At 41.6% G+C, this 27383-nt stretch overlaps 1 protein-coding gene across 9 annotated transcripts in view; it reads left to right on the top strand.

Moving 5' to 3' along the window:
* FHOD3 (formin homology 2 domain containing 3) overlaps nucleotides 1–27383 on the top strand; it is a 408106-nt gene that overhangs the window by 290275 nt on the left and 90448 nt on the right. For 5 of the 9 annotated variants that reach the window (XM_054694087.1, XM_054694090.1, XM_054694086.1 and 2 more), the window contains 2 exons: nucleotides 11191–11304; nucleotides 19766–19876. The exons of 1 other annotated variant lie outside the window; for it this stretch is intronic. In XM_054694087.1, the coding sequence (XP_054550062.1) occupies nucleotides 11191–11304; nucleotides 19766–19876 (225 nt within the window). Of the gene's footprint in view, nucleotides 1–11190; nucleotides 11305–13988; nucleotides 14340–14724; nucleotides 14800–19765; nucleotides 19877–27383 lie in introns of all 9 variants that reach the window. 3 more of the 9 variants (XM_054694089.1, XM_054694088.1, XM_054694093.1) reach the window with 2 other exon arrangements.

The following is a 27383-nucleotide window of genomic DNA, read 5'->3' as shown; positions in this document are numbered from 1 at the left end:
GAAGCCACAGTTAACTATCAATTATCTCAGCTGTCCTCACCTTTTGAGGACTTACAGTTGACGCTCACAAATTAGTGATCCAGTGGGTATTGGGGAGAGGGAATCATGCCCTTTAGCATGAGCCTCTGGGGTGGGAGCTGAGTGGAGGCAACTGAAGGTGATCTTAGTTTTCAGTAGGAAAGGGCATTGGCACCTCTCCATCAGCCACAGGAGCCAGTGGGCAAATGAGGGAGCCTAATTATGGAATGGTGCGGGAGTGGTGAGCTCATCCTCCCATATTTTGACAGGAAGGAGATGTGTTTGGATGCTGAGTTCTAGGGCAATGCCTGGCTCCCTGGTCTGTCTCAATGCAAGTCCACAGCATTTCATTGCCGGGGGCTACAGAATTCACCAGTTAGGTACAGGGTCTGAGCAGAAAGAGTACAGTAGACCTAGCTCTTTCTCTAGGAGGCATCTGTAAACAAAAAGTACATTTCGAGACTGGTAGGTATTAGATAACTACAAATGATGAGTCTGGCGACCTCACCAGTCCCAGGTCCCGAAGGAAGGCTTGGCCAAGTGCAGTAAAGGAGCAGCAACTGGGGTCACTGACAGCACAGCCCTTGTCTCCAGACCATAGACCCTGCTCCCTCCCCAGGCTTGGCCTTGGTGTTCTCCACTGTAAAGTCAGGATATCTCTTCAGTAGGGTGGTGGGAGAGTTGAGAGGCAGCAAAGTGTGCTTAGCTCAGTGTTATAATTATAGTCACTGCATGCCCTGGAGCTTTCCCGGATATTGTTCTATTAAAGAAGGTAATTGTTAAATAAATATGGACATGAACTGGAGAGAAGAATCCTGTGCACTGGCATAAACACAACAGAGGATTTCACAACAACCAGATTAGCAACCCCTGGTACCATGAGCAGCAAGTAGATACTTGGGGAGATTTATCTGATGGGAAATGGTTCATTATGAATGGGACTCACCAACAAGGGATGTGACCTCCTGCGGGAGATATGGTTGGAACACAGCCAGCCATTCAGATTTACCATTTGATGTCCAAGAGGCTCTTCATGTTTTCCTGAGTATTGACTAGTGAAGAGCGGACCGGAGGGTAGAGGGCTGGGACAAGGGGAGTGAGCTTGGACCTGGTAGAAAAGGCAGAAGTACCGAGGCTTGAGGAAGAATTCACTTTGGAAAGTTCCTTCTGATTTGGGTGGCATGGTTTCTGGTTTCTCAAAGAGTCGCTGTGACCAGATTACAGATTTCTTGGGGACCTGGACATTGCTGAATTGAATTTAAGGAGCTCTCAAGGGTCTGAAGAAGTGGTCAAAATTTTATCCTTAAAAACAAACTGAGCTACTGATGAATTTGAAGTGATGAAGTGAGCTCAGGGTTGCATTTCAGCAGACTGCTCAGTGAGAGCTCAGAGCAGGAGGGCAGACTGCCAAGAGAAGTCTGAGGACTGCTCCACAGTACTGGGAGGGGTAGAGAGGCAAGTGGCAGGGAGAATGGCAAGTAGGGAAAGTGCTGAGATGCGGGAGGACATCTATGTAGAATGGTGACTGGTTTGTAAAGTGAGAAAGTGGGAGTCTGAGGTGATCCCCTGGCAGCCAGTCACCCAGGGTCATGGGTTGACTGGAAGGTCACTCAGCAACTTTGAACATTTTCAACTTGAGGTGTTTAAGGGCCACAAGGAGAACTTCCATGGTTTGTTGTAGAGGCACTTCTGGAACTCAGGTGCATGTAGTTGAGTGTTGAAACCTGAGTTAGATGCCACGACCCACGGACAAGAAATCAAGTGAGTAGAAAAGCAAATAAAGAGTATCATCATCGTCTCATGAAATGCTGAAACCGAGAAGTTCACTTCCTTCCCCCAGTCAATGAACCTTGAAATCAGTTATCATCAAGAGCAAATGTCTTTCAAGCTAGAGTGACCTTACTTGGTGTGATGTTTCAAGAAGAGACAAGTCATTTACTGTGGGAGTAGGGAGTGAACATACTACAAAGAGAAGGAGAGGTTCTTGTTTCTAGTTAAGTTATTCTGTCTGGGGATTTTCTTCTTCAGTGTCCAGCTTGCTTCCCCTGGGCCTGCACACAGTCCACGTTTCCTGTACAACACACCTTCCATCGATATTCTGAATGTTCACAGTCCTTTTGGGAGAATTTGATTTCCCTGGCAGTTGGTATGGGGTGTGTGGGTGTGGGTGGTCCTTCTAGAGTGTGAGCATCTCTCTCATCTTATCTAGTTCCCAGGATACCTTTGGAAATGGAGTAAGAACTTACTTTTGATCACTGTGTTAAGCTGATTGGATCCCTTCAGGGAAAGAAGAATGAGATGGTCATTGCTTGGCAAGAGTCTGTGGAGAGAGCCTGGTGTTCACTCTTCTGAAGAAGGTTAATCAAAAAGGGCAGTAAAATCTTGAAGATGTAGATTGAAGAGGTCAAATGTGACATGGCTAAAAAGGGACTCTATTCTGATCAGCAGTGATACAGGAAAGCATTTTGCAAGGGAGCCCTTCTGGACTGGCACATGGAAATTGAGGGGGACTGGCTCAAAGAAAGAGGGACCTCACCCAGTATCATTCCTCTCTCACATCATGTGCTTAGTGACCTGACAGTGGCCACAGAAGCATCCTGTTCATGTGCAAAGATTTTTATTTCTTAGTGAGGTCATGGTTATGTTTCAGAGGCTAGTTAAAATGAATATGGAATATCATCATGGTTCAAATCGGTCTTGCAGTGCCCTGTATCCAGGGGTTGTTGATGTAACTCTCCTCCGAGTAGAGTGGGGTGAGGGTGTGATGGCAAGGATGATCTGGTAGTCTCCCTGTGCACATAAATACAGTGAGAAAAAAACACTGATGCTCAGAAAAGAGCCTGAAAGAAGGAAAGGTTCATGGCTTCGTCCAGTCCTTAAGGAGAGGTGACATTTTTTTCCAGTCACAAAGATATGGCCCTAGCAGAGGTAGCATAGCATCGTGGTAGAAGCTGGAATACTAGAGTTGGATTATATTGCCTCAAATCCAGGCTTACTTGCTGTGTGACTCTGAGAAAACTTCCTAACCTCTCTGTGCCTCAGCTCCTCATCTGTGAATGGAGCATATACCTCAGCAGTTCCTGCAAGAAGTAAAGGTGTAAACCATGTAAAGTTGCTTAGTACAAGAGTGCCTGGCTCCAAGTTTTTTAAATAACTAGAATAAGTTGTGACCGCAGCCCTCCAGGTGAGAACCTGACTTTCCTGGAGAGATTCCTGGGAGGAAGAGCCAAGCAAAGAACCTGTTCTTGTTCTTTGGAGAGTGCCTTGCAGGACGCAAGGAAACTTGGGCACATTTGGGACAGGTACCTGCTGCCTGAAGGACTTTTAGTCATGCTGATAGAGCATGCTTTCTAAAGACACAATAACTCAGTGAGGAATTCAGAGACAATTATATCACACTTCAGGAATACTCAATTACAGTATTCACATTGCCCCAGAGAAATAATTTCATTCCTGAGGTTTTATTTTTCCAGCCATGAGGTTCTAGTTTTATAAACATGAGATTAGAACTTGACTAGAGATGAGCCCCCATGAGGAAGTGGCCAGTCAGGGCCTGCTGCGTGCAGGTATTTGTCTCCCAAGTCTTGGGAGGGGACAGGCGGGGCGGGTTTGGAGGGTGTCATGGCTGTGTGCCAACAGCAGGCCTCTGCAGTGAAACAAAGAGGAAATTACTGGATTTGAGATCTTTTTCTTTCTTTGATTTTTTTTTCACCTATAACCAGCTTTGTAAAATTGTCTTCCAAATAGAAGGGTAAGTAATTGTTACATTATTGAAGTATCCTCATTTCATGTCCTTGTTAGTGTTTTGACAGTGTAGGATTTCCCCACTCCAGTGTAGTCACCCACCACCGAAGCACCCACAGTCCCCCTCCGTCATCTACTGCGCTCTCTCCCTTGGCTCCTGTCTCCCTTTCCCCTCCTTTTCTGAATGCCTCGGATCTAGAGTCAGCTTTCAAGGACTGGTTTTAATGCTTTAGTATGATCCTTTGTTTGGTTTTGCTATGTTACACATATAGGATAAATAATTTTGATCATAAAGTGGGAAGGAAAGTTATGAGGCAAAGATGAAGTACCTTTGTTTTATAAAAGCATAGCTGGAACTTGGTGCATATTCATAAGAGCTCCTATTTACAAATAAAGGGGAAGCCACCAAGTCTCTGGAAGAGAAACTGCCCAAGCTCAGCTTATTATTTCAAGCTGTCCCTACATTGATAGACTTTCTACTCCGTCTCAACATTCTGTGGACTTCAATATTACAGCTGTTGCCCTAAGCCTGTTGAAGCACTAGCTAAATTAGAGCAAAGTCCTATTCATTCACTATCCAGTCAGTTGAGATTGTCGTGTGCTACCATATTCTTGGTTCTGAGGCTGCATGACCTTTGTGAGGTAGTCATGACCTTTGTAAAGCTTCCAGACTTTTAAGACAGTGTATACATAAATACAGAAGCAGGTAATCATATGTAACTCTGGACTAAGACTTTTGACTGAAAAAACAGGGATATGATGTAGCATGTGGTAGGGTATAACAACATGTCCTTAAGAAGAACTTACAGAAGCACACAAGGGCACGTGTGCAGATTCTCATACCGTCTCTAGTAACAGCAAAGAGTGAGAAAATAGCAAGATGATTAAAACATGAAACAGTCCTATGATGGAATCTAACCAATGGTGATTAGGAATCACCATACCAGAAGTGCCACCATATGTGCCACATCAATATGGCATAAAAAGTTTGCAGGGTAATTGCTCTGGAAATTTATCACCCAATTTATTGCAGTGGTTATCTCTAGTCAAATGGGACTTAGTTTTTATCAGTAATGTTGTACTTTTCCAAAGAGAGAAGTGTAATTCTAAAAGTTTCTTCAGAAAAGAAGATAGTGATGTAATGTAATGGGATTGGAGTGGTCCAAGAATCTGCCTCGGGCATTAGACTGAATCCTGAAGGATGAATGCCATGTTCTGTGACAAAGGGAAGAAAGGACTTAGTGTATGAGTGAACTAAGAGAGAGAAGTGATAGAGTGTGGAAGGAGGCAGAGGTGGCATAGAAGTTGGGTGAGGTTGTGCAAAGTCCTACAGGATCTTGGAAGTCACAGCATGGCCTCTGCTCATGGTTTGAATACAGGGCTCAGCAGTGCACATCTATCTGCCTGGTGGGGATTAGAATGGATGAGAGGGGGAGTGGAAGCAGGGACTCTGGGTGGTAATTATTGATGCAGATCTACTGAAAAAGTATTATTATGGATTAGGGCAATTGTTTTAGATGTTCCAAAACTCAACCCTGTGGAACATCTGAAATGACCCATGATCAGGCCACACCTGAATACGGTTTCTGAAGATAGGGCCTGAGTAGTCCCATTGTTGAATAATACATCTCAAGGGTGAGGGCTGTAAGTCTGAAAGTTGCTATGGACCATGGAGGGTTTGAGACACCATTGGATAAAGAGTTGATAGCTTCACTGCTGGATCTCCTAGGCCTACCATTAGGGCTGAATTGCACCTAGAACTTTTTGTGACACTGTAGGAACTGTGAGTTTGCAGGGTGACATGTCGACCCATGAACATGAGTCCCACTCGTTTGGTCTTTATAGGTGTTTTGTACTACCTTCACATTGCCTCCTTTATATACAATTCATTCTTCATGTACATCTCCATCAGCAGATGGTCAATGAAGTAGAAAGTAAATGCTACCCACACGATCCATGTGGTTACTGCTGGTAATTTGGGGGCATGACTTGAGGGGGTAGAAAATAGAAAATGAGGTTGTTTGGAAGAACCCTGGCTGAAATAGAAGATTTGAGGTTTATCCCTAGATGTCAATTATCTGTACTTTATTACCATATTAAGAGTTGAGTGTGGCGTGTTGGAGTCCAAAACATGTGAAAAGGCAATTTGAGTCCCAGGACCTGAGTCAAGAGTTAGAAAGATATTGTTGCACACTAAAAATTGGAAATGCCTCTGGCCTCCTTGCGGCAGTTACATCTGATATCTGTTTCTCAGACACACATTTCACGACTCCTTCATTTCTAACTAGCAGCCGTTCATGCTTTAGAATTCTTCCTTTTCCATTTGCAAAAACTGTGAGCCAGACTGTGTAAGAAGTGCCATTACTTAAAACATATAAAATTGAGTTTGACCTGAAAACACACATTAGATTGTACAACTTTTGAAAATGGGGAAACTAGTGTGATGTCCATGCAATTTAGTGTGTTCAGCTGTCACAGACTGTCAGCACTGGCGGTGCTCGTGCTTCTGTTCCACTTCACTTTGTGGGTGAGATAAGAAAGAGGGACTTTGGACAGAGCCCAGCTCAATGCAGGGCTTTTTCACCTCTGGAGCCTACCTTCTTGAAACTGCAGCCTGGGAGTCTGCTTGACATCCCTGCTGTTTTTCAAAAGGTCTAAGAGAATTCTAGTCTGCCTTCATCCTTGTTTCTCTTTGACTTTAGAGAATACTTAAAACAATTTACTAGTATCTATGGTTTGGGAGAAAGTTTTTTCAAATATAAAATCAAGCTACACATAAATGAAAGAAGCCAGGTATCTCATAGTCTGTAGTTATCATGGAACCAGTTTATTTCGCACCTGCCTGTATAAATCTGAAACCTGGCTAGTGTGTATGCCTGTTTCCTATTGCTAATGTACACTCTACAGACGGAACTTCGTTCTATTGAAGTACTCCTTATTCTCAGAAGAAATAATGTGCTGAATCCATTCGTATGTTATTCAAAACATGATAGCAGGGCCTCCCCTGGTGGCGCAACGGTTGAGCGCTGGGCTGCAAAGGGCCCGCAGCCTCTGTAGTGCTGGTTTGATTCCCGGCGAGGGTCCCACATGGTACGCAGACCTCTCCTGCTGCGCCCACTGCTCCCCTCAGCAGTGAATTTTGTCAGTCTGCCTGTTCTGTTCCCCACTCTGGCTCTGGTGAATTCTCTCATCCTCCTATGCTTCTGACTGTACCCAGTGCTTGTATAAATAAATAAATAAATCTTTAAAAAAAAAAAAAAAACCAAACAACATGATAGCAGAACAATGGCTCAGGTATCAAGGTTCTGGCTAGTGCTCCAGTTCTTGTGTGTATTTGGTATTTGTGGCCTGTACTTTATGCTCCTTCTTAACTTTGTGTGATACAAGGGCAATAAATACTTTCTTGTCTAGCTTTGGGTTCTCACCATGGAAACATCCAAGCAACAGCTGTGCTCTGTTAGATGTCCTTTCATCCTCAGGACTGACAAGAAACGTTTTGAGGGAACTTAAAAAAAAAAAATTGGTGGGTATCAAAACTCTCTTTTTAAGTGAAATCGTTGCTTCTGTTGGTCAGTTATGTGTCCGAACTCATTAAGATCACTAATTGCATATTTTCAAATCTCACTTGGACCATTGGTAACCTAGAAACAGCCTTAAGGTTAACAGAAAGTGTGACTCATTGTGAGGCCAAATACAAACTTACCAAGTAAGTATTGGCTAACGGGAGCTCAAGGATGCACTTTCTGTTATAAACTTGAAATATTTGTGTGAAGTATCTTTTTATTGGATTATGAAGTGCCATGCATTTTGCAGAGCTAAATAGGGTATTTAATACATATGCATTTCTTCTAGACCTTAGGATAGAACTTTGTAACTAATGACTACAAATGACCTACTGGGGGTCCCAGTAGAAACAAAGCAGAAAGAGTAACTCCAGCCTGGGAGAATGGCTCCAGGAAGGATTCTGAAGCTGAAATGCCTTGGTGTTGGATGGATAGGCCAATAGACCTGTTAAATTGGGGGCTGGAGTGGGTAGGTTCAAAAAGAGAGTGTAGAATGAAGTTGTAGAGATGATAGAAAAATGGAACTTAATGCTAAGGTTAGTTTATATGTTTGAGCAGGAGACTGTCGTGTGCAAAATTCCATCTTGTCTTCTGGCCAATTAGTCCTTGGCCTTTAGAGTTTTGCTCCAATAGCAATGTGGAAGTTTTTTTTCACTTTCCAGGCCACTTAGCACCTCCCATCCCATTTGAATATTTCCTGTTGCAATTGTTTAATGTCTTTCTTTCCCATAAGCTTGTAAATTCCAAGTGTGGAAATCTCTTTTAAACACTATAGCCCAATATTTTGTGCAGAGCAAATGCTCAATAAATATATTTAATAAAAGGAGAGAGAACTCTTATTCCATATTTAGAATGCTTTGCTCTTTCAAAAGAGCAAAAGCATTTTTTTTTATTTGTGGGAAATCTGTATCTTCTGCTCAATTTTACTATGAACCCAAAAACTGCTCTGAAAATATAATTTAAAATTCTTAATGATACAGAATCAGATTAATCCTAATTCTTAGTTTATGATGCATTATCATCATTGGTTCATGTGTGGCCCTCTCTTAGTTTATATAAAATTTACTTATTGATGTAAAGAACACCAATGAGAAGCCTAGTGAAAAATCCAGAGTGTTTCCTCTAACTTATCTGTGTGCTTCCAACTTTCCCATCTCTGGACCTAGGTAACCAACAATCTTTTTTTTTAATACACTTTTTACATCATTTTTCATTTTTGTACCATGTATACATTTTCATCTGGGTTATAGTCCCCATGAAATTCCTACCACCCATTCACCTGCTTAAATATGTATTGTTACCTTGAGGGTTATTTTTTATTATCAAACATATGTATAGCTAAACATACCAGTACAATCTTGCCTTTTTTGAACTTTGTAAAGTTCAAAATATAATATACATTATATTATATAATATACATTATAATACATTATAATATAATATATATTATAATATATAATATACTATATTATAATAATACATTATAATATAATATACATTTTATACAAAATATAATATACATTATATTGTATATTCCTTCTTGCACTTGTTTTTTTCATTCTACATTGTGCTTCTTATATTCATCCACATTGTCATGTGAAGCTAAAGGTCATCCATCTTCACTGCTTGGAATAAACTACAGTCTATCCTTTTTCCTGTTGGTGAACATTTGGGTTATTTCCAATTACCAACAGTACTTCTGAGAACATTCTTAGACTCACATACAGGTGCAGGAGTGTGTCAGTATCGCTAGGGAGGGTTTCTCAATTTAGGCACTACTGAAATTTTGCATCTGATACTTCTGCACTGTGGGAGGCTATCTTGTACATTATAGGATGTTCAGTAGTATCTTTGACCTTGACTACGTGCTGCTAGTACCTCCTCAACTATGACAGCTGAAAATGTCTCCTGACATTGACAAATGTCCCCAGTGTGAGGGTGGGGGTTGAATCACCCTGGTTCACAACCACTGTCCTACAGTGTAACAGTGCCACCTAACAGTGCCATTGCTAGGTTATGAAACCAATGTGTAATTTTACAACACAGTGCTAATTGTTTTTCCCAAAGTGACTATACCAGTGCATACCCTATCAGCAAGATCTAATAGCCAATTGATCTACAGTCTCTTCAGTGTTCTTGTCAGACTCTTTATTTTACCTAATAAATATATAATGGTGTCTCATTGTGGCCTTATATTTTCCTGATTTATGATGAAGTGAAAATATCTCTTCATGCAAGTTTTTTGACCATGATTATGTGTTTTGTCTCCTTTAAGAGTTGTGTTGTTAAAAATATATTTCACATGAACATTGTTGTTTTTAGTGGAATTGACATGCCTTCTCTGAATTTGTAGTTTGACTTGTCCTCATCCTGATTGCTTTGGTCCCAGCTTTAATGCTGTTTTTAATGCTTTTATTACACATTTGAAACACTCATTTTCCTTTCTGTTTGTTTTCTGAAGCCGAGAAAATGTGACATCAGCTTTGAGACCCATATTGGGGAAAGCTAAGCTGGCTTTCAAGGAAACTATGCCCTGTGGTCAATTAGGTTGTTGGCCTGTGGATCTCTCTTCCAAAGGGAAAAGTGTACCTCAAGACTAGGACTGTTTGTAGTAAAAATGAAAAATCCTGATTGTTTCAGAACATGCCTGTGCCTTATCTACTGAAAGTAAGCAAAATTACCCTAGAGGTACTTTAGCTTAGACATAAACAGAATTATTCTTTAAGAGAAAATTCAGCAAGGGAAAAGCACTGTCGTCTGAATTCTTTCACCTTGAATACTATCAGCGTAAAATATATTTCTGTTTCACTAATTTCATCATAGTGTAAAACAGTAAAATCAATCATAGACCGCCCTGTGCCCTATGAGAGGGATATATCATAGAATACCTTTTGGCAGGATATATCACAGAATACCTTTAAGGCCTTGGTATAGGCAAACACTTTTAAAACAGGACACAAAATGATTAGTATACCATGAAAAAAAAGATAAATTGGACCTCATCAAGAATAAGAATTTTGGTTTATTAAAAGACACCATGAAGTGGATACAAAGGCAATTCACAGAGAGGAAAAACATATTTGCAGAGCATTAATATGAAAAGGACTTGTATCCAAATTATATAAATTTTACCAATCAAAAAGATAACTTCTTCATAAAAAATGAACGAAGTGTTTAGATACATCCAAAAAGAGGATATCTAAATGGATGGTGAAAATATTACAATGAGCCTAACTTCATTAGATATCAGGGAAAGAAAACTAAAACCACACTGAAGCATCACTACATGCAGATTAGATGTCTAAAACTGAAAGACAAAAATATCAAATCTTGGCAAGTGTATGGAACAAACAGCATACTCATATACTGCTTTTGGGTATGCAAATTTATCCAATCATTAAAAAAATCTGCTTAATGGTTTCTAATAAAGATGAAACCAAGCACATCCTATGACACAGAAATCTCATCCCTATTGATCGATCGAGATCTATTGATGTCTGTCCGTCCGTCCGTCCATCCATCCATCCATCCATCCATCCATCCATCCATCCATCCATCCAGGGCCAGAAGCTTCTCTGAATCACCTGTATGGGGAGGTGGGGGAGGAATGGGGAGAGAGCAGGGTAGTGGCATGCAGCAAATTTGACAAAGACATCTGGTTGTGGTAGGTTATTATGTCTTCACCCCATATTTAAATTTCCCATTCTCAGAACTTTCTTTTCTCTCCTAATAGGTTGAATGTGCTCTTTTCATTTCAGCCAGTTTTTTTTTCTCCCTTTGTTTCATCCTCCTCTTTGTCTGTAGTGTTTATCTCACTTTTCCGTCTTGTCTCTGTGTGTATTTCTCTTTTCTGGCCTTGTCTCAGGCCTCAGGAGGAGGAGGAGGAGGAGGAAGAAGAAGAGGAGCAGCCAGTCACGGAGCCCAATTCAGAGGAAGAGAGAGAGGACGATGCCTCTGCCGCAAGTCAGGGCAAGGACAGGTACAGAGGGTCCAAGTGCCTGGACCCTCCCAGGCTCCTACTAAAAGCCAGAGGCACCTTCCTAGTAGAGAGTCTGCATTCACTTTTCAGTAGTCTCCTCCCTTCTGCACTAGCTCCCACTGGCAAATCTTTACTGATCCTGTACACAGAACCACAACTAATGTCATAGAAATAACTGAAGATGTTTTCATCAGAGAATGGCACTTTTCATTCAAATGCTGTCTACTTAACCATGTTTAAAGGAAACATTATCCAATTGGTCTTCTCCCCACTATTCCCTTCCTCACTGAGTGCTTTTGCTCAGTCACACTGAGAGCAACTTAAAGGATCTCCATGTCTGTTCAGAAGGCTTTAACACTTTAGCAGTGTAGTAAGAATAATTTTGTGTGTCCCCTTTTTCCTACTAATTTTACCAGTATAGTAGATGAAATGTGTGGGTAGCTACTGCATTAATGATGCAAGTTTGTTTTTTATTCAAATGGACAAGAACACTTTGCACCCCATAGAGCACAGGAAAATGTCCCAATATTTATTTTCACACCCAGAACAGCTAACAATCTTATCACCCTTACTGTCCTTTGTTCACCAATCTAAGATCATTGTTTTCCTGTCTTCATACAATATTATCAGGCACAGGCATTTGCACACATTTTTTTAAATTTTGTAGGATTTTTCCAAAATGATGCCTAAATAAAAATAAAAATTGATCACAGGTAATTGTATTTTATATTCAAAAATAATTCTAAAATTGAATAATCCCTTCACTTAATTGCTACTTGAAATTGACATTTTCACTGTGAGTGTTTCCACAAATAAGCAAAATCAAAAGGATCTTGAATGAATTCTGGTAAAATCTTTCTCTTACAAACTTCAAAATCAGTGTGATTCTTTGTTGCTGCATCCTCATTCTCCAGGCCACCAGGGCAAATGAAAGCCCTCTAGCAGACTCACTTGACATGTTGAGGAGCCCACTTATTCCTGGGGTCTTGGAGCCTTCTCTGAGCTAACAAAATAATAATTAATAATTTCCCCCTTTGGAAATGCTGGGAAGAAATAAGCAGGGTAGAGAGAGAAAAGGAATGATCTGGTGACCGTGTACATAGCCCATTTCAGAATGAGAGGGGGAAAAGTTGATATTAATAGAATCCCTTACCTGTGCTTCATGCCCTGCTTGGGTATAGTGACTTTTTCAGCTAAGAGTGTTCTGGAGGGAGGGAGGTTAGTTGACATTTCTAGCTCAGGTTGAAAATTAGGCACAGAAAATAATGTAAACCTTTAATAAATACACTGATAGAGGTTGACATGCTTCAGTGTACAAGTTCTGTCCCACCGACACAGACCCTTCAATCCTGAGTGACTGGCATGGTTCAATACCTACAGACTAAATGGATAAATCTGGCCACAAAGGGCAACCTTCAAAGTCATCCATGTTGATTCTGTATCTTAACCAGATAGATAGTTGATTTTCCTACACTCTGAAGTGTCTTTGATACATGAACTGATGTTGGAGGCATCCTTGATTAATTACATTAGTTAGGCTTTCCAGTTTTAGTGGATAAAGGCATGCATATTAAACACCAGAATTTGGCCTTGACCATACAAAGCATTCATTGACATTAATATGGATCCCATGTGTTCCCTGGCATAAACCTATTACACTTTAAAGTGACGATAACAGTTTCTGCCCACTTCTGCCTAGTTGGTGTCTTTCACTATTGCTCACCTTCCTGTTGGCTGCTGCTTTTTGTGTGCCCACTGCATGTACCTGTGATGTGTGTGCATTGTGTGTGTGTACTGCATGTGCCAGTCTGGTTCTGAATGTGTCAGTATAGTCTCATCCTGACCTCATAATCAGCCAGGGAAATCAGTATGTCCCCGGATGGAGTTCTGAATTTGAGGTAGGAAGGAAAATAGTTCACATTCCATTCCCAAATGGGCATGACCAGGAGTCAAGTTCTGAAGGAAAGGGACTATGGTTTTAAAAAATATAAAATTTAACATAGGTGCTCATGTTATAAAGTTATACATCAAATTATGGAAGTGGTCTAAGTCCAGTGCTCTGAAGATGAAATGTTTTATAACTGTAACTGATAAAATTAAACCTACTTTCAGGAATTTAGATGTCAAAGGCTTAGTGGTAGAGGAGAACCTGGGGAAAGTGTGAAATTTGACTTCATTATGCCACCCCTCCTTTGGGGTTCCTTACATTTTTTGTTGAAATTTGCTCTTACCTCTTATCCTTACCCACTTTCCAGAAAGGCTCTAAAAGCAGTTACTGAAGTAGAGGGCTGGTAGCATCCCATTTCCTCATGGTTGGGCTTTTTAGGAGGACAGATCCTCTGCTTGACCAAGATAAAGTAATGATGTTCAAATGTTGGAAATTCAGGTGCTAGCACAACCATAGTGATGCAGAAGTGGGTGTCCTTGCAAAGACCTTTGGCCAAGTGGGTCTTACCTCCCAGATTGGCCAGCCCAGGAATATTGGACAAACCAAATTGTCTGGTGTTGGGCTTTTATGCTCTAGCTGGAAAAACACAGCTGGATTCTGAAGTAAGTGGTTGTGGTGAAGTAGTGGGGTTTTACATGATGCCTTTTCTCTTTCCTAACATTTCCTCCCTTTCTCCCAAATCTCTTTCCTTCCCTTTCTTTCTCCTCTTTTTCTCTCCTCATTGCTGGTCCAGCAGCCAGGTCAGCCCTGCCCCAGAACAGAACCCCACAGGGAAGGATGCTGCTCCCCAGAGTTCAGCCCTGTCCACTGCCTCCAGCACCACCTTGCAGGGAAAGCAGCTGCCGGCCAGCACAGCAGTGGGGATCCCCTTATGCTGTGGGTCCTCTGGGCCTGTCCTGCTGTCACCCCCACCCCCTGCCTCAGCCTCTCGGCCCTCCTCCACTGCACCTGCCCCCCCGAAGGCGTCACCTACCATAGAGAAACTGCCCTACGTGCCCCATACCCCCTTCCACCTTTTCTCCTATGACTTTGAGGATTCGCCCATATCCACCAAGGAAAAGGAAGCCGAGTCCCAGAAGGAAAACAGGTAGATGCCACTTGCATGGAGGTTAACCCCGGGGAAGTCACACAGTGTGCTAACTGTTTTGTCCAATGTGGCCTTGCGCCGGGTTTGTGTGGATTCCAAGCAGAACAGAGAGCAGTTGACTAACATCATGACCACTAACTAAATTTCCTGTGTTTAGGCAAGAGGCAGGAGAAAACTGTCATCTGTTCGAAGGAGCTCTTTCATTATGTTACAACTACTAAAAGTGGATTTTAAGCAGAAGGTTTTAAAACAAATGCGTGGTCTGTGAGCATCTGTGTGGTTTGTACCCATCTATCTAGCGTAGGGTCTCTTTTGACTTGTGGGGTGCAGCCAAGTGCTTTACCATGACTCCTGGCAATGTTTTGAGTGAGGTTTCCTTTAACAGTTCCTCTGACTCTGTCCATTTGAGTGTATATTCGGCCTCTGAGCCTTACAACTTCCGGTCTTTCTCTTCTAATAGGTGAGTGATTTTCATTTTTTTCTTTTTCGTCACATTCTGACTTTACTCCAACATATGCATTTTTTCTTTTTGAAGATTACTCATAGTATCCCATGAGATGGCAAACAATTGCAGTTTGAATAACTCCATAGACATTAATATAATTATATCATTAAGGTGTGAACACTTCAATAGTTCTTATGGGGGTGGGGCAGAGGAAGCAAGGTGTGCAAATGAAAACTGCAGCAGCAATTTTTAGCAGGTGCTATTGGCTTGCTGATGTGCCTCCCTTTCACTCTTGCCTGGATTATAGGGTCTCTGTTAGAGGGAGGAACAAGGAACAGAGTTTGTATATTTTGAACATTCAATTGTCCAAAATCAATCACTAATGATAATGATGGTCACTAATGATAATGATTATTAATAATAATAATCACTAACATTCTTTGAATATGTATTAAGAGATAGGCCCTAGACTTTCCATGAAAATGGTGCTCTAAGGTATCACTCAACCCTGAAGACACAGGTTCTATTACTAACCCTTATTTGCAGTGAGGAAACCGAGACACAGGGAGGGGCTAGGAAGTGGGTTGTCCAGGTTAGCCTGCTCCAAAGTCTGGTCTTAATCTGCATATTGGACCAGCTCTCTCTTTGGCAGTCTGAGGTGGGTCGCTCCCCTTTCTGAGCTCATGTGCATATTACCTCTAAATACCAGGGGCTTATTCCCCGCCAGGGGGTCTTCAGGCAAGTCCATGGCAGTTTGTCAGAATCTGTGTCTTGGGGCTCCTTGACCTCAGCAAGAAGTTACACCTTGTCTTACACAAAGGCAAAGCTTGGACCTGCCAGGCAGTGCTTTCACACCAGGAAAGTGACCAGTTGCAGTGGGTATCAGACTTTTCATCCAACAGCATTCACCTAGAACTGTGGTCTTCAACATTTTTGACTTACATACAACCTAAAAGAATTTTGAAGCTTCCCTCAGAGTTTTAAGTAGCCTCTCTAAATTGTTTTTCTAATCATTAGTGAATAGTTGCAAGGGGTGTGATTTGTCTATTGTTTATGTGCCTTAAATTGATTTTTGCCAAAACCTGGGGAGCTTTAAATGTAATGGATGAAATTGTGGAAAACCCCTACGTATGCCCAGTTGGAAAGGCAGGCTTTGAGTCAAATGAAACTTAATTTCTATCAGAAAACGTCTGACATCAGGTTTCAATCCCAATAAGTTTAGTGTCTGTGCCTGTAACAGCCCCAGCACCTCTGAGGTCTGATTTCCAGGCAGGCTGATGGGCAGACAGAGAAGAGGAGGAGGCCCAGCTCTGACTTTGTCCCTGGGTAGACAGACCCCTGCTTTCTCCTTCTTTAGTGTTTCTTAAGGAATTCCTACAGGAGTAATGCTCCCTGTCTTCCTGATTCAGGTGGGGGAGAGAGTTCCCTTTGTTCCTAAAAGCAGAATGCAGTTCTAGAGGAAGAAAGGAGACTTGGGAGTTCCCCGGAAAGGCACAGCAAATCCATTTCAAGAAAGAGCAGATAAGAAATTTGAGGTTCTGAAAATAAATTTCATTTCCAGAATCACTCTGTATACCTCTGGGGGTATGTGCACTACAGTCTGAACACCTGCAAATACGGGTTCTGTACCAGTCTCTTCCAGGTCTGGAATTCGAACATTGTTGTGACTTTTCACACAGTTTTTGTGAAACACATCCAAGAGCCATAACTTGCCCTTCAAGCCCTAACTATGCAAGTTAGGAGCCTTACATTGTATTGGAATAAAAATATCTTGGCAGCCAACAGGGTGGCACTAGGCCATGGTGATGCTCCTAGGCTCTCTGGTGATGGTCTCACAGCCTCTGATGGGACTTTTCTGGGTCCAGGTTCCTCCCACTTGGTCTTTACTACAACTTACAGTCCTGGGTGATGGGAGCAATAGAAACATAGAAATTGCCAAAATGAATATACATGCCAACGAAGGAAAACAGCTACATTGCTTGTGAATGAGGACTGACTTAGGTTTAACTTTGAGAAGGTTACAAATTTTAACCATTTGTGAGACAGGAATTTGAATACTGTATAAATATTGTTGTACCCATTAACTTTCAGTGTTCATTCACTGTGTTTTTTGTGGGTGTCTACAGCCACAGATTTGATGGATTGGTGGTTGACTGCAATTGAATGGGTTATAATGGAGCCCAACCAGTTGGTCATTAAAAATAATCAAATAAGCAAACAAACAAAAACCTCCACCATAGTAAATAGCAAATTGGGTGAATCTTATGATCTGGCTAGTATGACTGAAATAGAGAAGCAAAGCTGAACAGACTGGGAGGTATCTGAACTCATTGCTCAGCCATTAGAAAAACCAAAGGAGGGAGAAATGGATTATGCTGGTTTTATTTCCATAATGTCATTTAAGCAGCATAATTTTAGTAAAGTAATTCTGTTAAAACATTCTACAGGATGTCCACTTTGGGTCAGAAAGGGATTGTTTTAGACGCCTGAGGACAATAGCAAGCTGAGTGTCCAGGCAGTGGGGTGGTCCAGGGTTGAAGCCCGAGTACAGGGTCTCCTGTCCCAGAGGACTGAGGATCCTGGGGCAGCCTCCTTCCACTCCCAAATGGCAGTGCTTGCTGCTTGCTGTCTCCCTTCTCTTTACTTCAGTGATTTTTCTCCCTTCTCTCTTCTTCCTTTCTTTGAATGTTCCATCAATCCATCTTTCACTTTTCTCCCTGGTCTGTGATTTGGGTGCTGCCCTCTTGAAAAATCAAACCAGCACATACTTGGAGAAACAGCTAACCTGTTGAACACATTGGGTTTTTAAAGAGAAGGGAGAATGAATGCTCAGAAGCCAAGTCCTGTGAAGGTGGTGTGTTAACAGAAAAGAATGATTACGTAAATTTGTGCGATCTCTATTCCCACCTGCCTGGCCGAGTGCCTGGTACTGAGCACAGGCCTGACTTGTAACACCAAATAAATAAACCAGGAGAGCATCATCCAGGCAGACCAGAGTTAGCAACACAGTATATATTTGAGGTCATGTAAATATTTTATTTCCTGTTAGAATGTAATTTATTAAGGGTAACTGAAATTTCATCTCTTATATTCCATATTTTTAAATAGATGTCCTGTTTTCTTTTCATTTGTTCTTAACCTTAGAGAATAATTGTATAAAGTTGAGATCAGACACTGCATTCTTTATATGCTGATATTTCAACCTGTAAACATTTTCCATGTTATCACTTATACAAGTGTTGATCATTTTTAATGGCTGCATAATGTTCCCTTGGCAAATAGCATTTCATACTTTCTTAGCCATTCCTGTGTTGGCTAGTTTTGGATTTCTTCCATGAGGTGAATAATGCTCTAGTGAATATATTTGTGCCTAAAATTTTCAGTATTTAAATAACCAAAAGGTTATGTTAGCTTCCCCAAAGTACACTTACTCTGTCAAAGCATATCCACATTTTGAAAGTCATATTGTCTCCCAGATGGTCAGCACAGCAGATTCTTGAATAACATGGTCTCATCCAGCAACCTTTTGCTATAACATTGTCATAGCAAATATAAAATTTATTATAGCATACAGAGAATAAAGCCACTGTCTATGTGGCTTTCTCTGGGTACTCCAGTTCCCTCCCTCATCCCAAATCCTCATCCTCAACCTAAAGTGCACCACTGGGTTCATGGACATGCTATGCATTGCCCCATTCTGTGACTGTGCAGGGGAGTGTGCCCTGCACTGGAAGGATGTGCTGTCCATGGTTGGTCCCTGCCTTGCCCATTGGGCTGCTATGATGGCCCATTGTTCCCTGCTTCCTGAGAAGCAAAAGTGGGTAGCACAATGAGTAAATACAAATTGTTTCCTATTAAGAGTGTTTGGGGGTCTTTATTTAGATGTTTGGTGATTTTTTTTGTGATCAAAGCTATGACATAGGAGATTAACTCTCGTTTATATCAATTAGCCTATGTTGACCTGGTTTCATTACACATTACTTTGCTTAAAATCACACTTTCCAAGAACTTTTCAACATGTTGAATTCTTACTGTACTGATTTCTGTCTATGGGTTTTGCACTGACTGTGTGCTGGTGTCTTTGTGCACTTATATCCTTTGATCTTTGGCTTCCCATATCTCCCAACTTAGTGTCCTAATCATTTTAGGGAAAACCCCCCAGTCTGTGGCTGAGGAGGTGGAGTGGCAGAAACCTCAGAATCTTATTTATAAATTATCATGGTGTCTGTCCCCAAATAAAGACTTCAAGTGATTTTTTTTTTTCTGGTAATGTACTAAGTGATGATAGCTAAATACACACTGCCAATGGGCATCTATTTTGAAAAATAGGAAACTCTAGAATTTTCCAAATGCCAACATTTGTTCAAGATGACTGAGAAATGATAAGGCTCCTTTAAATCTTAGTAGCTATAATTTTGGTTGTGGGGAAATACAGATGACAATGTAGATGCAATCTCCTCTGAGCAGAAGGCCTAGGGACAATTTCTCCTTGATCACCCAGCATGTGATGAGATTATATTTAGTGAATGAAATTAATTCAGAAATACCTGAAGCAGAATTTTTAATTTTTAATTTCTTGAGCTAATCATGTGGTATTTTCTATAGACCCTTGACGGATTTACACTGGTCACACCTCCATAAAAATTATTTTAAAAATTGTTTCATGATTCAAAAGCAGATAATTTGGATTCTTAATTTATGTTACCAAATATATAATGCGTATTTTAACACAGAAAATATGAAGGTTTTATTGAAATCCTTGGTTATAAATCCTGGTGCCTAATGACTTTGACCTTTAGGAGACTTATCTAGTAAAAAAAATAATCATAGACAAAACAGTTTAGTGATTATTCTAACTTAAAAAGACTAACAGGGTTAGCATCGCCAGACCTGCTTTTGAAAAATTATTTTGATAATCAAGACACTTACTGACTTGTACTTATTTCTCTGTCTTTTTCCATATAAATTCTGCACTTTTTAGATATAGCAATTTTGGCAACAATTCCTATCATTCAAGACCTTCATCTGGATCAGCTGTGCCCTCTGCCCCCACATCGTCTCTTTCACCCCCTCAGGAGGCCAGACTGGAAAGGTGGGTTTTATAAGAAGTAAGCTGATGATTCACTGTTCTCAAGGGAAGGGAATCAGTTTGAGTAATTCAGGAACAAGTATAAATAACAAAGATAATCTGAAGTATTTTCCTTTACAGAATATAGTCAAAAAGCAAGGATATTTTCTCTTTCACACTATTTGCTTGTATGCTATATGCTAAGTACATACTTTCCATAGAAAGTATAAAAATTCTAAAATATTTAAATGTGAGTATTTTGATTCACCACTTAAAAACTGTTCTGGATTTTATGGAAGCTCTGCAATTTGTCTTTTACACATCAGTTTTCACCTTGAATGATTAATTCTATGTAAATCAGGAGGTATTGGGCTCATTAAGGGGTTGTGTAATTAATCCAGGACCTACCAGAAGAGAAAAGAATCATATAGGGAGTACGTGGAAGGAATTTAACTTGGCAGGAGTATTAGACCACCAGAAATTAACTGATTATCACTCCAACTAGGGAGTGATTGCGTAAGAATGTGTTTACAAGGGAAAGGTAAGATCTGTAATTTTAGGACAATTAAAGCTAGCTATCCTTATAGGGCAAGAGTGCTAAGTTAGAGAAGACTGGGTAGGGTTCCAACTCACTCACTTGGAAGTTATTTAATCCCTAAGGCTAAAATGTCGATTATGCCAACCCTTACCTTAGAGGGTGGTTTCGATGAGCAAATGAAAATATGCACAGGAAAGTGCTGCATGAACCCACCCCCCCCTGTGGCTCCAGGGGGAAGTGAGAATGTGTGGGGACTGGCTGTAACTTCAGCAGCTCCTGACTGATCATAGTCTAGGCCTTCACAGTTCAGAGATCATTTGCTTCAGTTCCTGAATTTAAACTGAATTCTGCCTGTATTATACATTCTGATCATCTCCTATATATTCTGAAGTGTATTTTGCTGAGTGCTGCAGGTGATTTAGTTAGGATGTAGAGCAGGCAGGCGAGACCTGACATCCCCAGGAACGGCTATTCATGGGCCCTGCTTGGCCACAGGTCACCGTTAGTACCCTGGACAGCATGTAAATCCCCCAGTGTCACACTCTCGGGATCTACTGCCCAGCATGACCCTGGGTTGGGGCATATACAAGTTCAGTTAGGTCTTGATAATAAGGTAACAAGTTGCTCCTCCTGAAGACAGCCTCTCTCCTCTACCTGAGGGCATCTCTTCTTGACATCAGGTGGCCTGTGCTCCAGAACAGTGACCCATAGAGGGTCCTTGTCATGTGGGATGTGAGATTTAGGGCCAAAATGAGGAATATTAGATTGGATGAAATTATATTGCATGTCTCACATCTGCCCAGGGGTCAGTTCCTCAGGAGCTGGAACCAGACTCCATTGGTTGCCGTCCCCCACAGTACCCAGGAGCTGGCTAAGGGGGAGCTAGAATAAATGCCGGTTGAGGGACTGGGTGAATTATCCCACTCATTGACTGGGGGACAGTTTGGAAGTCCCTGAAGTTGAAGAACTATTAGGCCTGGAGGTCCACAGGTTTCCGGAGCCCTGGACTTCGGGGAAGTTGTTCCCAGGTTTGAAGGGAAAGTCCCGTCTCTTCCCACACCCTGACCCTTGGGCACCCAAATTAAGGCTTGTATTAGAAGGGCTAGGAGTACAGGTTCCTCTGCTCCATGCAGTTGGGTATCCCCCAGGGGGAATTAAAGTAGGAAAGGTGGGACTGCATCCCTCCCCAGAACTCGCCGGGGAGGAGGCTTGTCTCCCTGAGACTACAGTAGCTGTTTGTGTTTGGAAGCTGGCAGTGTGCTGTCACAGAACAGTGAGTGGAGCCCAGCAGGGCAAGGCTGCAAGATAGGGACCAGCAGAAGCCTTCTCTGGGTCCAGGGTGACCATGACCAAGAAGAGCGGCCATGTCCAGAAGAGCAGAAGCTAGGGAAGCAGGGAGAGTGAGTGAGTGAGTGAGTGAGTGAGTGAGTGAGAGAGAGAGAGAGAGAGAGTTCAGGCTTGTGCAAGCATGTGAATGTTACACATAAGACCTGAGACAGAGGGCCTCCCTGGTGGCGCAGTGGGTTGAGCACAGCACTGTGAAGCTGTCCGCAGCCTCTGCAGCAGGGGTTTGATTCCCGGCCAGCCAGGGAGAACACACATGGTGCGGCAGACATCTCTTGTCTGGCCCGCTGCTCCCCTCAGCAGTGCTTTCGGTCCGTCTGCCTGTTCTGCTCCCCGCTCTGTCTCTGGTGAATCCTCTCACCCTCCTGCACCTCTGGCCTGTGCCCCAGCTATTGTATGAATAAAAATTAAATCTTTTTTTTTTTTTTAAAGACCTGAGACAGAGGATACTGGAAGAAAAGCAAATTGAGGGTGGGGATTTCAGCATGGAGCAGCAAGCATGACAAGTCCATGCTTGTTCTCAGACTCTGAGGGGTTGTGGTCTCATTGGTCTTACAGTTGAAGTCTCCAGGCTGAGACAGGTCCCTGGGGAATAACAGTGGCCGGAGAGCTCCGTCCTCTAAGCTACCTCTCTTACGGTGCTCTTCTGCTACAGGAAATGACAGCTATTGTCATCTGCTGTATCCACTAGTGAGTTTATTGGCCCATATACATTGACATTGTTTGTTTGTTTGTTTTAAAACTATCACCATCTGTGACTTTGAAAAACTTTCAAATGATGAATCATTTGAAATATCAGATGTGCAATTTCTTTATTAAGACCAGGAAACTATCAAACCTGACTGGTTTAACCTCATTACCCCTTTTTTTTGCTCACCTTGCCAGCTTGTGTTGACACTATGAAATAAGAATCAATACACCATCACCTACATACATTATGTCATGTGCACTTGGGATAATATATATTTTCATACAGTTTAATTTGTTCTTTTTCATTTTTTGGCAACTAAGTTCTTTGGCTATCACTCATCTATTTCTCATAAGTATTTTCTGCCCAACTAAGATATATGGTGGTTTTTAGTGAGCTATATCTATTTCATTAGACTTTGTAAAATTTATTGTTGATAATGGGTTTTAGAAACCCATTTATTATTGAAACCAAAAAGAAAAACTTTGTAGGAAAGATACTGAGTTCTATGAGCAGCAGTTATAGTTCTGCCATGAGAATCCATTATCTCTGTCAGCCTACCCTGACTAATAAGCAGCATCCATGGCCCTGTGCAATGCTGGGGAGCTCTAGAACTCCATTCCCTTGACTTGGAAACAAGATTTGCTTCTCTGAAGTCCGAGGAAAATCAGGCCAACTAAAACACCCCTTCAGGCAGGTCAGCCACTATGGAAATACAACTGGGCATCTTTTGAGCTTTGAAGTCTTCGTATTTTTCCCAAACATGCTCATGTGTTAGATGTTAATGAAACTTGGAGTAACAAGTTTACTCCAAATTAACTTAGGAAGGAATAACTGAAGAAACAATATACAAAAATAAGTCAAGGAAAGGGTATTAAAAATAAATCCTTTTCCACATCTCCTATTACAGTTTCTTCTTTAAGACTGTGTTTTAGAGGCAGGGTAGCATTAATTTTCATGTAATTGGAACTTGAGTTGTGCCAAAACAAAACAAAGTCAGAGTGATTCACAGAGGTCTTCCAGGATGTAAGAGGTAACTGTTTCATGAAAGCTGTCTCTTAAAATCTTCTATTTTGAACATGTGATTTCTGAGTAGAAAAGTTCTAAATGTTTTCTTCTTAAAAGAAAACAAAATTACAAGAATATTTGAACAATTCATGTTCAGTTATTCAGATGAAACAGACAAACAATAACCATACCACAAGAAAAACTGTGTCTCTGGGATGTTAGGAAGGACGGGGCTCACTTTCCAATCGTGGGAGGACATCTCCATCTTGTGGGCCTTTTCAGAAATGGTGGCAGCAGGCATGTTTAGTGTAAGGACAGTGGTTACTGAGGGACTGTGCAGGAGCAGCGTGGGGCTGAGGGTGCCTTAAGGCACTTGGTCTTTGTGCTGGGATAGGGGAGTGACTGAGAAGGAGGCCTAACTATACCGTGAAGGTGTGTGAGCAGGTGAGCATGCCAAGTGGTCATGGGAGCGACTAGAAGAAAGCTCAGGCCCAGATTCTAGGGGCAGGGAGGACTTCATGGGAGTTAAAACCTGAGGCATCAGTATTTGCCTTCAGCATTGGTTCTATTCTCTCTTTTTTTTTTTAACAATAGTGCCCTTGTTCACTGACAGTGACAATCACCTGCCTTTTGGGAATTGTCTGCCGCTTGTAATTGTCCCAGCAGAGATTTTCCAACTTCCCGGAAGACTATAAGACCAGATATAAGTAGTGTTAGCTCCTTTGGGAGTAATAGTGAACAATTAGGATGAATAAAAGATTTAACTTTAAATTTGATTTTCTTAAGCTTTTTTATGGGCTTTACGTAAAAACTCCCTTTTCCCCAGCTATCCTGCCCAGAAGCAACCACTCCTAACAATTCTTTTAATGTGTACTCCCAGGGTACGTACATGTTTAATAGAGCTGCACAAATAGTAACACACTATGCAAACTAGAACACATCCTAATCTTTCAATTAAAGATATTCTTAATTCTTTCTTAATCACTTTCTACTACAAAGGATGTTGCAGTTAATTCCTGTACATGTATCATTTTGCACATGTAATTATGTCTAGGATAAGTCCCAAGAAATAGATTTAGTAAATCGAAAACTTCATATGTTTCCAAATGTGATTGATTTTTGCCAAGTCGCTCTTCATGAGGACTATCAGACTTGATTCTCAGCTGTGGGAGAGCTTGTTTTCCCCAAACCTCTGTCAGAGGGCCATTCAATCACACATGGTAGTGAAGAGTTAGATGTCATTAAAGTTTAAATTTGCATTTATCCTAAAGTAAATGTGATTGAGCATGTTTTCAGGTGTCTAAGATCCTTTCATATTTCCTTTCAGTGAATTTTTAGTTTAGGATCATTGACTTTTTCTCTTATTGGAGTATAGAAGTTCCCTATAAATTGATAGGAATAGCAGTTATTTTCCTCAGTCGTTGGTCTTTTTAAAACTTCATGAATGGTGTTTTTATCATACAGAAACATTTCAATATTTTGAGTTAAATTTGTTTATCTTTCTGTCGTCTGGATTTTGTGTTTCTTGTGAGCAAGTCCTTTTCTCTCCGGGTTTCAACTAGTATTTCTTTGCTACAGTTTTCACAGTGGAAGATTTTATCTGTCTGGAAGTTATTTTGGCATGTGGTGTGAGGCAGGAATCCAACTTAATTTTTTTTTTCACTTGTTTGAATACCCTTTATTGACTAATTCATCATTTCCTACCAATTTGTCATATATCAACGGGAATTTGTATTCATTTATGTGTCTCTGTGTTCAACCATTGCCATTTGCCCATCTCCTCTGAGTAACTGTCTTCTCTGATCAACCTTATTCTAGGCTGTCAGGAACTGTCCTTCCTCCCAGTTGTTGACTTTGCCACTCAGCTAGGAGTCTTTGGATTATGACTATGTCTTGTGCTACCTTGAACAGTTCTGTTACTTTTGTCATCTGCTGTGTGGCGTTGTCTGTGGTGGTTGACATGGGACTGTTCGTGAGGCTGGGGCGGACAGCTGCCTTTGTGAATAGGAGCCTGGCTGAGTGGTGGCTCTTCCTCCCAGCTCAGGTGCCGCCTCCTGGGACCTCACTTCCTGTGGCCCTCTGCACACCTGTCTCCACCATTGCTATGACAAGTCCCTCAGAATTCAGTCCTTTGTTTCCTCTGTAGTTCCTGCCTGTTTCCAGTTAATGTAGCTCTGTAGTTCCTGCCTGCTTGGCAGACCTGTTGACTGTTGTGCTGAGGATAATGTGCTGGTACCCACGTCTCCCTCCTCCTGGTGTCCTCTTCCATGTGGACTTTCTAATATGCTTTGGCTTTGTATCATTTCTTTTCTTCACTAGTATCTACATTTGCCTTAAGGCTCTATTGCCTGCTTTTTGAATCATTTTTGTTCCCAAGAATATGGTGCTTTTCTGGATCCCAAATGCTTGCTGGATGTTTTCCATCACTTGATCTTTGCAGTACTTCATATAATTGTGTGAGTGGAGGTGTCCAGCAGGGCTCTCATTAAAAAATACAGATTGATCAAAGTAAATAAAAAAAACTCCAAATACCCAAGGAAATCCTGAATTGCATATAAAAGGGGATAGAGGGCACCACCTTTCTATGAGATCACAATTAATGGTACCCTGTCAGGTTGGTACAACTACCAACAGGAAATAAGAAGTGCCCATGCAGACGGATCCCCTGACATGCAGACAAAGAAACCGTGTGCTCCTTGCACTGCACTGCAAGGAGACTTCCTACTTGCCTGCTGCTAGCTCCTGATAGCAATCTTGTTACTGACAATAAGTCCCTGTAAGGCAAAATGTGGTCCTGATTAATTGATTGTGTTACATCCAAAGTGCATGTGAGGAGAAGCACTGGCTGCCCTGACTGAGGGAGTTTACACTAGGGGCAGGCTTCTGGAGGCAGCTTCATGCGGCATCTGTGGGTTTTAGGGTGCCTAGGCTCTATGTGAGTCTCCTGTCCTCTAGGGGACTCCTGGTCCTCAACAGACAATAGAGATTCCCTCTCTACCATCTGTTTTGGATCTGACTCCTTACCATTCCTGCTACCATAGATTTGGTTCAAAACCCTTGTCTTGCTGGACTATATATTGTAGTCATGCATGTCTTACCTGCTTTCAGAAATACCGATCTGAGCAGTGCTTGGACACCTTGAATAACCACCACGACTTAGCAGTCAAGCCCGACCTGATTAACATCACCTGTAGGATTTCACTTTTGGGCCCTGTGTGCCCCTTCCTGCTTTGTCCACCATGGGTGTCCCCAAGCCCCTGTGTTTCATCCCCAGAGGCATGCTGTCATGAACACGCCAGGCTCTCCTCAGGACCCTCCCTTTATCTTGCTCTGTCCTTTGGCTCTCTGTGACTTCATCCTGGTGGTTCCTTCTCATCCTCTAAGCCCTAAGGAGATGACATCTGCCCCGTAAAATTCCTCTGACTTCCTCATGCAGAATAAGTTGTGACATCCTTGTGGGTTCATAAATCTCTGTCACCTCTCAGCCCTTTGAATCATTATGTGTTAATCCATTTGTTTCTAAAATGGGACTCACAAACCATAGTAGTAAATCTGGATCCCACAAAGTCACAGGATGAAGATGATTCACCTTTAACCTCTCTGCATCCCCTTTCCTCCTTTGGAAAGTGGAATTAGAATGTTTTTTTTTTAATTAGACATTACTCTCATCTGTGTTTATGTGGAGGAAATACATAGCAACCTTAAGTGGTACATACAGTAATTCAATTTGGAAGTGAGAACATTGTTTATATAGAGTTGGGTGAAATCTGTAACAATGACGTGCAGATATCATTCATCAAAGAGTGTGGATGTAACACCCACACCCCAGAGCTATGGGCATTGCAGTTACTCAGTGTTATAAACTGAGCCCATTTGTCATCAACCCTACTGTGGTGAGGGGCACCAACGTCCAGCTCTCCAGCTGTCCCTGGCTAGAGTTGTTTTGCACTGCC

The sequence above is a fragment of the Talpa occidentalis genome, unplaced genomic scaffold (assembly GCF_014898055.3).
Source record: "Talpa occidentalis isolate TD23 unplaced genomic scaffold, MPIMG_talOcc4v2.1 talOcc4.13, whole genome shotgun sequence".
Lineage (NCBI taxonomy): Eukaryota > Metazoa > Chordata > Mammalia > Eulipotyphla > Talpidae > Talpa > Talpa occidentalis.
This window is presented reverse-complemented; position numbering and strand designations above follow the sequence as displayed.